The sequence below is a fragment of the Vicia villosa genome, unplaced genomic scaffold (assembly GCF_029867415.1).
Source record: "Vicia villosa cultivar HV-30 ecotype Madison, WI unplaced genomic scaffold, Vvil1.0 ctg.000206F_1_1_1, whole genome shotgun sequence".
Lineage (NCBI taxonomy): Eukaryota > Viridiplantae > Streptophyta > Magnoliopsida > Fabales > Fabaceae > Vicia > Vicia villosa.
Genome location: NW_026705070.1, coordinates 241163 through 254276, shown reverse-complemented (window position 1 = coordinate 254276; position 13114 = coordinate 241163). Strand labels below are relative to the sequence as shown.

Sequence of the window (13114 nt, the reverse complement as noted above, 5' to 3'; positions counted from 1 at the left end):
ACGCAAAGGTTCAAGTCGTAGACACCTCTGCTTATGCACAATCTTAGAAACGTTTGACGTTATTTCTGAAACACTGTTTTAAATTCAAGTGGGGGATTGTTGGAACATTATGCATATATTCCAATATAGGGAGATGAATTGAAAAAGTTCATTAAGTGAAGTCCCACATTGTATATTAGTTGAAAAAACTTCTTAGTCCCACATTGCTTAGATTAGAAATCTTAGCTAGTTTATTTCATTATATAATGAAGTCACTTGTTTCATTCCAAAACACACCAAAAACTTAATTTGAGTTTTTCCTTCCTCACTCTCATAACTCTGCGTCTTTCGAATTGTCGAAGCGCCAACTTCTCCCTCTTTCTTTCTACTCGTTGAATTTTCCGAGTACCTTCTTGAATTCTCTTTAGAGAATAATGTTAATTTCTCCTCGTTTGAGTTGAGAAATTATAAGTATAAGTTTTTTTTTGGATTCTCTTTAGAGAATTATTGAAATTTCTCTTGGTTTGAGAAATTACTACGACTGGTCTTTATACCAGATACTAAGATGGTATTCATACCATATTTGAATGGTCTTAGTACCATTTGAGGGTGTATTTCTAGACCGATTATCTACCGTGCAAGTAGTAATCGTATAGTATAGAACTGGGCTGTTTTATCCTGGAGGCGTCGTGGTTATTAAGAGCTGCTTTGCATAATTTTGGCAGTACCGCGAAACGTCTTAAAGAAAGCGTACCGATCCGCGACTCGACCCGGTAATTTCTTTGGTGGCAAAGTTGTTAAAATCGTGATCTAACATATTATACTAGGTTCACATGGGTAATTCTTCTTAAAAACAAAAGTGAAACCAAAAATTGCATCATTAACTTTGTAGCCTACTTAAAAAATCAATTTAACACTTCCTTGAAATGTCTCAGATCCGATAATGGAACTGAATTTGTGGTTTTAAATGATTTCCTCATGTCTAAGGGCATTATTCACCATGGGTCGTGTATTGAAACCCTACAACAGAACGGTGTAGTCGAGCGTAAACATCAGCATATTCTTAATGTTGTGAGGTCATTATACTTTCATGCCAATATACCTTTATCTCTATGGAGGTTTTGTATTCAACATGACGTGCATATTATAAACAGAATTCCTAGCCCTTTACTAAAATTCAAAACTCCTTAGGAGTTATTACATAAATCACCTCCTACCCTCCTTCATCTCAAGGTTTTTGGGTGTTTAGCTTATGCAACAACCATCCAAGCTCACCGGACCAAATTAGACCCTAGTGCAAGGAAATATTATATTCAATCAATGCGAGTATAAGTTCATTTATTGTGTTTTGATCCTCTTGTCAATAATATAGAAGCTACTCAAGGGATTGGATAAATCTTATGTTGAGGGATTGGACAAAAACAAAAAATTTTGTCCCTCAATGAACCATTGGACAACTTTCTGTCCCAAGCACAAATAAACAAAAAATATCAAAATATCATTCTCATATAATATTATTTTTATTAATAAATATAATACTAATATTTTATACATCAATACAGAATATTATAATAAAAGTAATATTGTTTTTGTCTATCTCATCAGCTTTTTTTCTTCATCTCATTATTTAATATTTTGATTTGTAAATATTATATTTGAAATATTCAAATAAAAATTGTGATATTATTTTATCCCGTGCAAAGATATAGCAAACAAAATTGAAAAAAAATTATTCAGTGCATTGATCATCAAATACAATATAATACAAAAAATTATCTCATATTATTTTTTATTATCTAATTAATATTTTTCTGTCAAGTACTTCATATTTTATCCATAAATTTTAGAGAGATCACTTATTAATAGTATGAAACTCAAAATCAAAACCATAAAAATAGACTATTGAGGATGCTGTTAGAAAAGTGGGCCAAAATAATGCAATATCCATACAATAAATTTAAAATATCATTAATGCATTAACTGAAATCACGTGATATTTTATTCATATTTGAGGTTTACATATATATCACACATGTTCATGTTTATGTGTGTAAGTTGTAACCCCCTATTTTATTTATTTATTTATTTTTGACAGAACCCCCTATTTTATTTTAAACAGCGACATAACTGTTTTTCGAAGGTGGCCATTAAATTAGGGACAGAAGGTGATAGCATAGCTAGGTCCACCAAAGCAAGTGAAAGTTCCAGTCTTATCATCATATGCATAACTATAAGCATCATGACATTGATTCTTAAAAATCGTAGCGTATTTTGAGGGTGGGCAAGTAGCCGGTTTATTATGACTTCCACGGCAACAATACTCATCTGTATTAAACTTCAAACAAGCACTCTGACAAGCAATCACACTTCCATCTGAGCCTTTCACTTGAAGCTCAGCAGGACACACTGTGTTGATATTCGCTGGACAGCTTGAAGTTTTGCAGTCACCTCTTCCTCCTTGTGGAGTTACTGACATCGGCACGTTGAAACCGTCCACGTTGCTCACATCGTAGAAATCTTGTCCACCATTTGGAGCCACTGTAATTTCAACCAAAGTTGCTGGAGGAATTGCGCCAGCACCGTTGCACCCGACTTGACCAGACGCGCAATCGGCCGTGGCGCAACTGAACTTTCCGTTGTTGTTTGAGCATCCGGTTCGGGCCCAAAAGCGACCTGACCATGGAGAAGGAAGGTCCACTGAGTTGGTTGCTTGAGGTCCCAGCACAAAACCAGTTGTTGAAAGTTGAGGCTTTTGGTCTCCAGTTAGTGTTCCTGGCCATACAGTGTATCCACATTTGTTTGTGAATGTCACTTTGGCTCCTCCAACCACTATATACAAAATCACATACATATTATAAAAAGATTAAGATAAAAACTATTTTGCAAGAATTATTCATCATAAAAACCTAGAGAAAATATAGTTGAAATGATATATACCATAGAAGAGGAATGCAAAGCTAAGGCAGAGAGCAAGACGAGTAATAGACATTTTGATATTTGATGAAAATTGAACTCAGCTTCTTCCCATTATATAAGCTTCCAGAGTTGAATCTTCAACTATCAGTATTTAGTTAAGTCAACAAAAAAATAATGGCAGGATTGATTTGTTTCGAACGTAAAGAACAGTTCTACAGATATTATATTTTTGCTAGAAAAGTCTCAAACCTTAATAGCTATCTCCGCGTGCATTTATTAACGTTCATGACAATTGTTAGATTGAAAGAATTTATATATTTATAAATTTATCTCTTTGAAATTGATAGGATTTATTATTTAATGGAAATTTTAAAAGAATATATTAACGATTCTAAATTTTGTTTGAAAGTAAAACGAGTGACAAAAGGAACAGTTAAAATTAATGTGTTGTAACCACCAAAATTTTTAGTAAGTATTGTGAAAGAATTGTAACCAATACATTATAATTTTCTTCATTTGAATTTATGGTAGAGTTGTATCATTAAGAATGAGAGAACCAAGGAGTCCTCATCTTAATTACCAACTTGTAATTTTCTCTTTCAGTTTCTTTCAAGCCTAAATAAAGGTTTTGTAATGCTAAGTTGTATGCAGTGAGTGTGTGGTGTATTCAATAAAATATGACTCAAAATATGTTCTTACTCTAAATACTAGAACAATATAATTTATCACACACCACTTCTAGAATACCACCACCAACAGTGTGATACCAGAGCTGTAGACTGCAGCAAAAACAACAAAATTTATGGCTTCCACAAGAAACTCTTCCAGAACTTATAGTAATGTTAAAGTTCCTTTGTTTGAATGAGAGAATTATGATTTTTGGGCTGTTAAAATGAAGACTCTATATACCTCTTTGGATATCTTGGAGTTCGTCCAAAACGGCTATGAAGAACCAGTACCAACAGAGGTTGGAGAATCAAAATAAAAGGCTGAAGAATTAAGCCAATGACTTGGAGAATTGAAGAAGAAGAAGAAGAAGATCAAAGATGTTGGAGTTCTTAGGATGATTCAAAGATGAGTCTCTATTTCTATTTTCCCAAGGATTATGAGAGCAAAAACATCAAAGGAAGCATGAAATATTCTACAAGAAGAATTTGAAGGAGACTTAAAGGTGAGAATTGTAAAACTTCAATCTCTTAAGAAAGACTATGAAAATGAATGAATGAAAGAGAATGGCAGTAATGAATACTTTAATAGATTCTCTAAATTTGTGAACCAATTGAAGTCGCATGGAGATATAATAAATGATCGTGAAATTGTTGATAAAATTTTGATCAGTTTGACAGAAAAATTTGATCCTATTCTGGCTGTTATAGAAGAAACTAAGGACCTATCAACTATGTTTGTTCAAGGGTTGATGGGGTCTTTGAGGTCCTATGAGCAAAGATTTTCGTGACACTTTAAAAAATTAATCGAGAGTGTCTTTCAATCTAAACTCAACATTCAGCCTAACAATAGTGAAAATAAGCCCCCAATACAAGATAAAAGTGAGTCTTCTAGAGGTGGCAAATTTGGAAGAGGCAGTGGAAGAAACTCACGAGGAAAAGGAAAAAGCGCAGAGGGCGGAAGATGGCATGACGGAGCATCAAATAAATGGTGCAAGATTTGTAAGAGTAACACTCATGACAAGAAGCATTGTTGGAACACGACGAAACCACAATGTCACAATTGCAAGAGATTATGGCACATTCAAAAGAATTGTCGTTTTTCCAATCAGCAACATGCTTCATTTGCAAAAGGAGAAAATGATGAAGGTAATTTTTTATTTGCTTGTCATAAAGCATTTCAAAAAGATAAAAATGTGTGGTATTTGGATAGCGGTTGTAGCAATCATATGACCGGAAAGAAAGAAGCTTTTATCAACACTGACTCTTCATTTGGCTCAAAAGTTAAATTGGGCAATGGAGAGCATGTTGAAGTAAAAGGAAAAGACAACATTAGAGATACAACAAAGAAAGGAAGCAAAGTCATTCATGACACTCTTCATATGCCAGAGTTAGATGAGAACTTTCTAAGCATTAGACAAGTTTTTGAGCATGGCTATTCTCTAAATTTCGAGAATCGAGAGTGCAAAATTTGTGATTCAAAAAGAAAAGTTGTTGTTGTTGTTGTAAAAATGACCAGCAATAGAAGCTTTCCACTTTCTCTTTATTATAATAAAATTTCATCATGATGGCTATAGAAGATAATGAATCTTGTTTATGGCACAAGATGTAACACCCTTCTAAACCCCGCGGAAATTAATAAAATAATTCAGAGTAAAACATGAAAACAAGGGTGCCACAATTCCAATTAAAACAAATTTACCATAACTTCATTGTCATGCTTTCACTAAGGAACAATTCATCGTAATACATAAACATCTCATGTTAACACAGCGGAAAATTCATCATACAGATAAGCATAACATCATCTATGCAATATCCCACAGAATTAATACAATAACAACACGATAGAGTATCATCATAAACTCTAAACTAGCGTTCCCCCAGTGTTACAATATCAGAGCATGACACCTGACGCTACACTAATACACTGACTTATGAGCTAATCCTCACCAAGTCGAAAGCAGCTATCCTCAATATGAAAATGTCAACAGTAAGGGTGAGTTCATCACAGTTAACAAATGTTATTGCATCTTAAATAACAACACATCATAGTTATATCATTCACCCAATTTCATCATATTCAGATTATCAGGAACGTCTATCATTTACACAAATGCCAGCAGAACACATCTTTCAAACAGACAATCATAATCAACATTAATTCAACAAAACACGCAACCAACACATCATCAATATTTATAACACTGGAATACTTCGAATCATGTTATAAAAGTATGCATATGTATGAACTGACACTATGCATGTGGTACCAACCTCATCAAATGGGAATAACCCATGACCGATCCAACATCATTAAGATACGGCCCTGTCAGCACATATTCCACACATTGGGAATCATGCCCTTCACTGATCCAATACACCCTTATGGATACAGTATCATTAATGAACTTGAATGAATGCAAACATACATGAACATACTTATATCATCGTCAAGTCTAATGAGTAACATCGTCAAATACTCATTTCATCATCATCATCATCATCAACATCATCATCATCATCATCAAAGTATGTTTATATACATTAGCATCATTCAAATACAATCAATCATCATCATTATCATTAAAGAACATACATGTGTCCACATCAATCATCATCATCAATAAGAAGAACACACATGTATCCACATCATTCCACAACAATCAATTATCATCATATAATTCTCAACAAATCATCACATCATAATGTTTTTCAAAACAACATCTTATATTGTCACATTTCATCATATATGTCAACAATACATCATCCAATTAAACAAATCGTCACATGATTAATATTTCAACATAGCATGTATTTAACACATCTCATCACATATATGTACAATACATCATTCACCAAGAAATAAAAATCATATTTAAAAATATTTGGATTCATACCTCATTTCATCATTTAAACACGTAGACCATCTCGTAAGATTCATCGTGCTCGAAACGACACTAAAAACAGACCTACGGTTCGAAAGTTACACATCATTTAACTTTTCCAAGAAAACAACCATCGCTACAGCACGCGGCGCAACCAAGGTTCGCGGCGCGACCTGAACCACACAAACGAGTTCGCGGCGCAACATATGCACGCGGCGCGAAACGAGAAAATAAGTACGCCTTCGCGACGCCAACACTGGGACGCGGCGCGAACTGGCGATTTCACAGACTTTCGGGTCTGCGTCAGATCCTGCGATCTCGCCCAATTTGAGTCCAAAACTAACTCCAAACATTATATACAGGCAGTTAATCATCAATTGCATCATTATTCATCATCACACATCAAAACAACACATAAATCAATTAATAATCCATGCAATTTTCATCAATTCATAACCTCCCCAAACCTAACATATAATCCAATTGACTCAACAACATCCCTAATCAATATTATTATCTAAGAACACGATAATAGATGATAACCAGAGAGTCCCCCTTACCTTAGCCAAAGATTCTTGATTGGTTCTTTTCCTCTTTGTTCCTCTTCACGTACCTGCTTTCCAATCTCTCATATCCTCTGCTATGCTTTTCACGTTCCTTTTTCCTTTCTCCCAATTTTCCTTATTATTTATGAAAAATAACATTTTAATTAGTAAAGGGCTTTACTAACATAGCACCCCCTCTTTACTAACACCACACTTGGCCCAATAGCCCATCTCATAATTCTTTCTAAATAATTCCACAAAATACCGAATAATTCCAAATAATAATTTAATTTCCGATTAAATTAAATTAGAAAATATGGGGTGTTACACAAGAGATTTGGGCACTTGAAGTACAATAGTCTCAAGTTGCTTTATCAAAAAAAGATGGTGTATAGGCTGCCAATAATTGAAGAAAAATCTGGTGTGTGTGTGTGTGTATGAGTGTGTGTGTGTGTGTGTGTGTGTGTGTGTGTGTGTGTGTGTGTGTGTGTGTGTGTGTGTGTGTGTGTGTGTGTGTGTGTGTGTGTGTGTGTGTGTATGTGTGATGGTTATATGCTTGGAAAACACCATAACCAACCATTTCCAAATGAAGGAGCACGAGGAGCCAAACAAGTGTTGGAACTTGTACACACAGATGTGTGTGGCCCTATGAATACTTTTTCTCATGGAAAAAACAAACACTTTATCTTGTTTATTGATGATTTTACCCGCATGACATGATTATCTTTTATGAGACAAAAATTTGAAGTTTTTGTAATTATTAAGATGTTTAAAGCTTTTGTTGACAAACAAAGTGGTAGATTTATAAAAATCTTGAGAAGTGATCGGGAGAAGGAGTACACCTCAAATAAATTTCACAATTTTTTTGAAAATGAAGGTGTTGAAACACAACTCAATGTTGGCTATACACCTCAGCAAAATGGTGTATTTGAATGAAAGTACCACACTGTGATGAAGATGGCAAAGTATATGCTACTTGAGAAATGTTTTCCTAAAACCTTTTGGCCCGAGGCCGTTAATACTGCTGTGTATTTGCTGAATAGATGTCCAACAAAGTTGCATGGAATAAGACTCCATTTGAAGCTTGGAGTGGAAGAACACATTCAATTAACCACCTTAATGTTGTTAGGTGTGTTTGCTATGCTCAAATTCTTAAACAAAAGAGGATAAAGCTTGAAGAAACAAGTGAAATATGTATCTTTATTTACTATAATTCCATGTCAAAGGGATTTGGAATTTACAACTTAAATACAAACAAGGTGATCATTAGTCGGGTTGTTGTATTTGATGAGAAGGATTCTTGGAATTAGGAAGAAGACATAATGAAAGAGAAAACAATCCCTGCAAATGAGCAACTAGCCCCATGTACACCAAGTTCTTCATCCTCTCCAAGTTCACCAATTTCAAGTTTATCATCTCCTAACTCTACTCCAATAAAATTGAAGGACTTGGGTGATATTTATGCAAGGTGCGACTATTGTGCTGCGGAACCAGAAAGTTTTGATGAAGCAATATTAGAAGATATTGGAGAGAACCAAGAAGGAAGTCTACAACTTCATTGTGAAAACAATCAGCTATTGCCATGGCAAGAAAGCCTGTTTTTCATAGTCGGACCAGTCACATTAACATAAAGAATCACTTCATTCGAAGTGTGATTAAAGAAGGAGTTTTGCAGTTAACTTTCTGCAGTTCACAAGGGCATCTTTCAGTCATTTTTACTAAAGCACTACCAAGAGGAAGAAATCAGCAACTTAGAGAAGCAATGAGAGTTAAAGAGAAACGCATTAAGGGTGAGTGTTAAAATTAATGTGTTGTAACCACCATTATCTTTAGTAAGCATTATAAGATAATTGTAACCATTACAGTATAATTATTGTCTTTATTTATATTTATGGTAGATTCGTATCATTAAGATTGACAGAATCAAAGAGTCCTTATCTTGATTACCAACTTATTGTTTTCTCTGTTAGTTTCCTTTAAGCCTATATAAAATATGAAAATTTCTTTACCCACCTCCCTATGGGGGTCACCCCCAGTGAAAGTACAACCTCCACCAGTGAAAGTTTAGTGCAAAACGTTACTCAAAATATGTTCTTACTCTAAATTCTACAACAATTTAATTTATCACATACCACTTCTAGAATACCACCACCAACTGGAACAAATCGAAATTATATTTGGCTGGAAATGTCTCCAACCTTATATTTTCCGCGTGCATTTATCATTGTTCAATAAATTTAATAGATTGAAAGAATGTATCCAATTTTCTAATTAAATAAAGTTATTTTTGAAAAGAAAAGCTAAAAGAATATATTAGTAATTTGAAATTTTATTTGAAAGTATTTTGGTCATTATTAGTTTATGATGCAAGGAACAATTCGCTTACATTGTCCTTCTCGATATTAAATTTAGTGTTGTCATCTTCATGAAACATAAGGGTATGGTTCAGCCATTAGTTTGGGTTAGTTGGACCCATTTTAAAGTGGTTTTCTCGTATTCTCTTGCCAACTTTTTCAATATAAGATTTTTATTAAGGAAGATCCGCTTAAGTGTTAAGTTTTACTTGACCCAAATGGTGTCTCTTGTGGTTTGTGTCGTGGAATTTTATAGTCAATATTTCTCATGTTTGCTACATGTGAGGTGGTGGTTTTGTTGTGTATATGATTTTTAGTTGGTTTTGATTATCTTTATACCTTCCTAAAAATAATTTGTCGTTATTAGAGGTTTTTTTAATTGTTGGTGATGACTTTAGGATTAAAAGTGACCATACTATGATTTCTCATTTAACATAGTGGTATATTTGAAAATTTAAAAACAATGTTATTTTTACAAGCATGCCTTTAAATATGGAGGATTTGGAAGACCTCAAGACCTGATCGGAGATGGTTCCCGTGCAGAGCGAGATGCGCGGTTGGACCGATCTTCTACGGATCTGGACCGTGACTTTTTCTTCTTCTTCTTTTCCTCTATTTTCGTTATTGAGTTGCAATTTTTAAACTACCTGTGATTTTTTTGTGAATGTAGAAGGCAAATCATAAGCATGTTGGATTTTGATGCCTTTCTTGTGGAAGAGAGTTTGGATTTTGGAGGAGACTAAGATTAAGAACCAAATGCAACGGTTGAGTTCACCGACGGCCGTACGACGTCTTGCAGAGTCCGACGCGGATGGGAGCTGTTCTTTTATTTATTTCCTTCGTTCTTCCTCAATCTGTAACAAGAATAAAAAAATTGTTGCAAATTATAACATTTGTTGAATTCGTTTGGATTAGCTGTGATTGCAATTTGGTTTAGTGTAATATGTTAACGAATACGGTGTTAGATTTTAACATTTCTTGCAGGTTTGTGTGGAGTGTCAATAAGGATGTCGTTAATAAATTGCTTACTTGGTGATGATGGTGAATCCAAGGTGTGATATTTTGGTGGTAACATGTGTTATTTGCAGGGTTTTGTTAACATGAACGACTCATTGCGATTACGATATGGGTTAATTGGTTGAATGATGTTTGAAAAAATAATTTAGAAAGTTTGTGAACAAAATCAAGTAAAGATAATGGTGATGATGTTTATGGAAAAATGGTAGAAATTTGTGAGAAGTTAGGTCGTAAAAGCCGCGGCTTTTGTTTGGACCATCAATGCTCCATCAAATTTCTTGCACTTTGGTTGGAGAATAGTGCATGACCGGATTGCCACCAAGAACAATCTGCTCAAAAGAGGTATTTTACAAGCCAATGAAACATACTGTGAGCTCTGTCTAACTGTGGAGGAATCCATTCTTCATCTTCTAGGCGGCTGTAGCGTGTTGAAAGAAGTTTGGATGAAGGTTCATGCTTGGATAGGTATCACTCCCGAATTATCTTTGGAGGACTTCATGCATTTTCCATTCTACTTTGAAAGAGTAAAGATTGTAGCCAAAAGGAAGATTGTGGGAGTTATTTGGCTTGCGACATGTTGGAGCATTTGGTTGAGTCGCAATAACATCATTTTTGATAGAGGGAAGTTTAGTTTCCTAAAGTGTATGTCGGCGATAGAGTATCGTTCATGGACATGGTTACAATCGTGTTCTAAGAGAGATTCTAATTGTAATTTTCATATGTGGCATGTTCTTCCACTAACTTGTCATTGATTAGCGGTTCGTTTTAGCCTTGTATTCGAGAGGAGCAACCCTTTTACTCTATATCAATTCCATTGCCTATTTAAAAAAAAACAATTATATTCTTTTTTTTATAAGCAATGAGATTCAATAAAGAGTACAAGGGGTACTCACCCAAGAGAATACAAAGTATTAAAGTTTAAGGAAATCTATCAGCCAATGATTCCATAAAACAAAATTACAATTAAAATGCCCCGTTGTGCCTATAACATTCCATAACCACGAGAGTAGCTTCACCCTATGAACCACCTCTAAAACTTGAAAGTCCAAAGAGTTGAAGATAATGTCGTTCCTCATGCTCCATAATGCCCAGCTTGTTGCTAACCAAATCAACATGGTTTTGCTCCACCCAACCTGCTGAACTAATTGCCCACAGAAAGAGAGAATGTGTTCCAACACCCCTCCTGCAACAAACAAATCCGTACCTAACCAGATAGAAATTTGCTGCCATACCAGCTTGGAGAAATTGCAATGCACTAACAAATGGTCCAGAGATTTCAGGAAATGATTACAAAACACACAAACCTTAATGTTATCTTCGGAAATCATCCTTCTGCTTGATAAGAGATCTTTGGTAGCTAACTGGTTCCTAATACACTTCCAGCCAAACATCTATATTCTATTTAAAACTATGTCAAGTTGCACATGTATAAATAAAGCATGGAATACAATGCGTTTGCACAAATGTGTAGAAGTATTTTATTTATTTTAATTTTTTTAAACCATTATTGATGGACCAATTTATGCAAAGTCTCATAGACCAACAATTACATAATATATCTATAGCACAAAAAAATATTATTATAATTTAAAACTAAATATTATCGTAATAATAAAAAAAATGATTGAAAGTTATATAGATTAGTGCGTTACTGTAAGTAGCTGGAGAATAAAGCATCACGAGGTAAAAAGTCAATTCATATGCCTTTAAAAAAAAAACTAGTACGATACTCAGTTTCCGCGCATTTGGATTGAGGAAAATAAAAGGTATTTGTAAAAAATTAAATTTTTGTTAAAATAGGTAAACTTATAAAATATTAATATTAAAAAAATTGAATAATGCAAATAAAAAGTAATTAGGAAGATAAAATTTATATTGTTTTAGATTGAATAATACAACTAAGGATGTACTTAAGAAATGTTTATTTTGATCAGTAACTTAATGTTTTCGTTAATATTCAATATTTTGATCACTAACTTCATGCTTTCGTTAATATTCAATATTTTGATCTGTAACTTCATGTTCCCGTTGTTATTTAATATTTTGATCAGTAATTTCATGATTCTGTTAATATTAATATTTTGATCAATAACTTCATATTTCCGCTAATATTAACATTTTGAACAATAATATATATTTGTTTATTTAAATATTATTTTTGTTTTAGAATTATTGTCATAATTTAATATTTCCGTTAATATTCAATATTTTGATCAGTAACTTCATGTTCTCGTTAATATTCAGTAATTATGATAAGTAATTTCATGTTCCCGTTAATATTAATATTTTGATCAGTAATTTAATGCTCCTGTTAATATTCAATATTTTTATCAAGAGCTTCATGTTCCCGTTAATATTTAATATATTTATCAATAACTTCATGTTCCGGTTAATATTCAATATTTTGATTAGTAACTTCATGTTTCCGCTAATATTAATATTTTGATCAGTAACTTCATGTCCCTGTTAATATTCAATATTTTTATTAGTAACTTCATGTTCCCGTTATTAGTAAATTCATGTTTCCGTTATTATTCAATATTTCGATCCTTATATGCAATATTTTTAGTTAAGAAATAAATAAAGACTTTTATTAAAATGTAAAATCGATTAATGGAGGTATATTTTTTAAATAATGATAAACATGCATTTTTATATAATAATACAAATGTTACTGTATAAATATGCAATGCGGATATGGGGCGGGGTGGGTTGTAAGATATTTGTGCCCGCACCCATACCCACTTATT

At 33.5% G+C, this 13114-nt stretch overlaps 1 protein-coding gene across 2 annotated transcripts; it reads right to left on the bottom strand.

Annotated features, from left to right (window-relative positions):
- Positions 1 to 1955: 1955 nt before the first annotated feature.
- Positions 1956 to 3074, bottom strand: LOC131625353 (thaumatin-like protein 1b). Of its 2 annotated transcripts, XM_058896220.1 has the most exons (3): positions 2917 to 3074; positions 2092 to 2808; positions 1956 to 2055 (listed from the first exon to the last, which is right to left on the bottom strand). In XM_058896220.1, the coding sequence occupies exons 1-2, from the start codon at positions 2966 to 2968 to the stop codon at positions 2132 to 2134; spliced, it is 729 nt and encodes a 242-aa protein (XP_058752203.1). In that variant the 5' UTR covers positions 2969 to 3074; the 3' UTR covers positions 1956 to 2055; positions 2092 to 2131. The 2 variants fall into 2 exon arrangements, with proteins under 2 accessions (XP_058752203.1, XP_058752202.1); XM_058896219.1 differs by having other exon boundaries at positions 1956 to 2808.
- Positions 3075 to 13114: the final 10040 nt, after the last annotated feature.

Bases quoted from the DNA above. Each gene is read 5' to 3' on its own strand.
- LOC131625353 (XM_058896219.1), bottom strand. From the start codon at position 2,968: ATGTCTATTACTCGTCTTGCTCTCTGCCTTAGCTTTGCATTCCTCTTC. The intron at 2,809-2,916 runs GTATATATCATT...TTTTGTATATAG, and splicing joins CTTTGCATTCCTCTTCTATG to TGGTTGGAGGAGCCAAAGTG.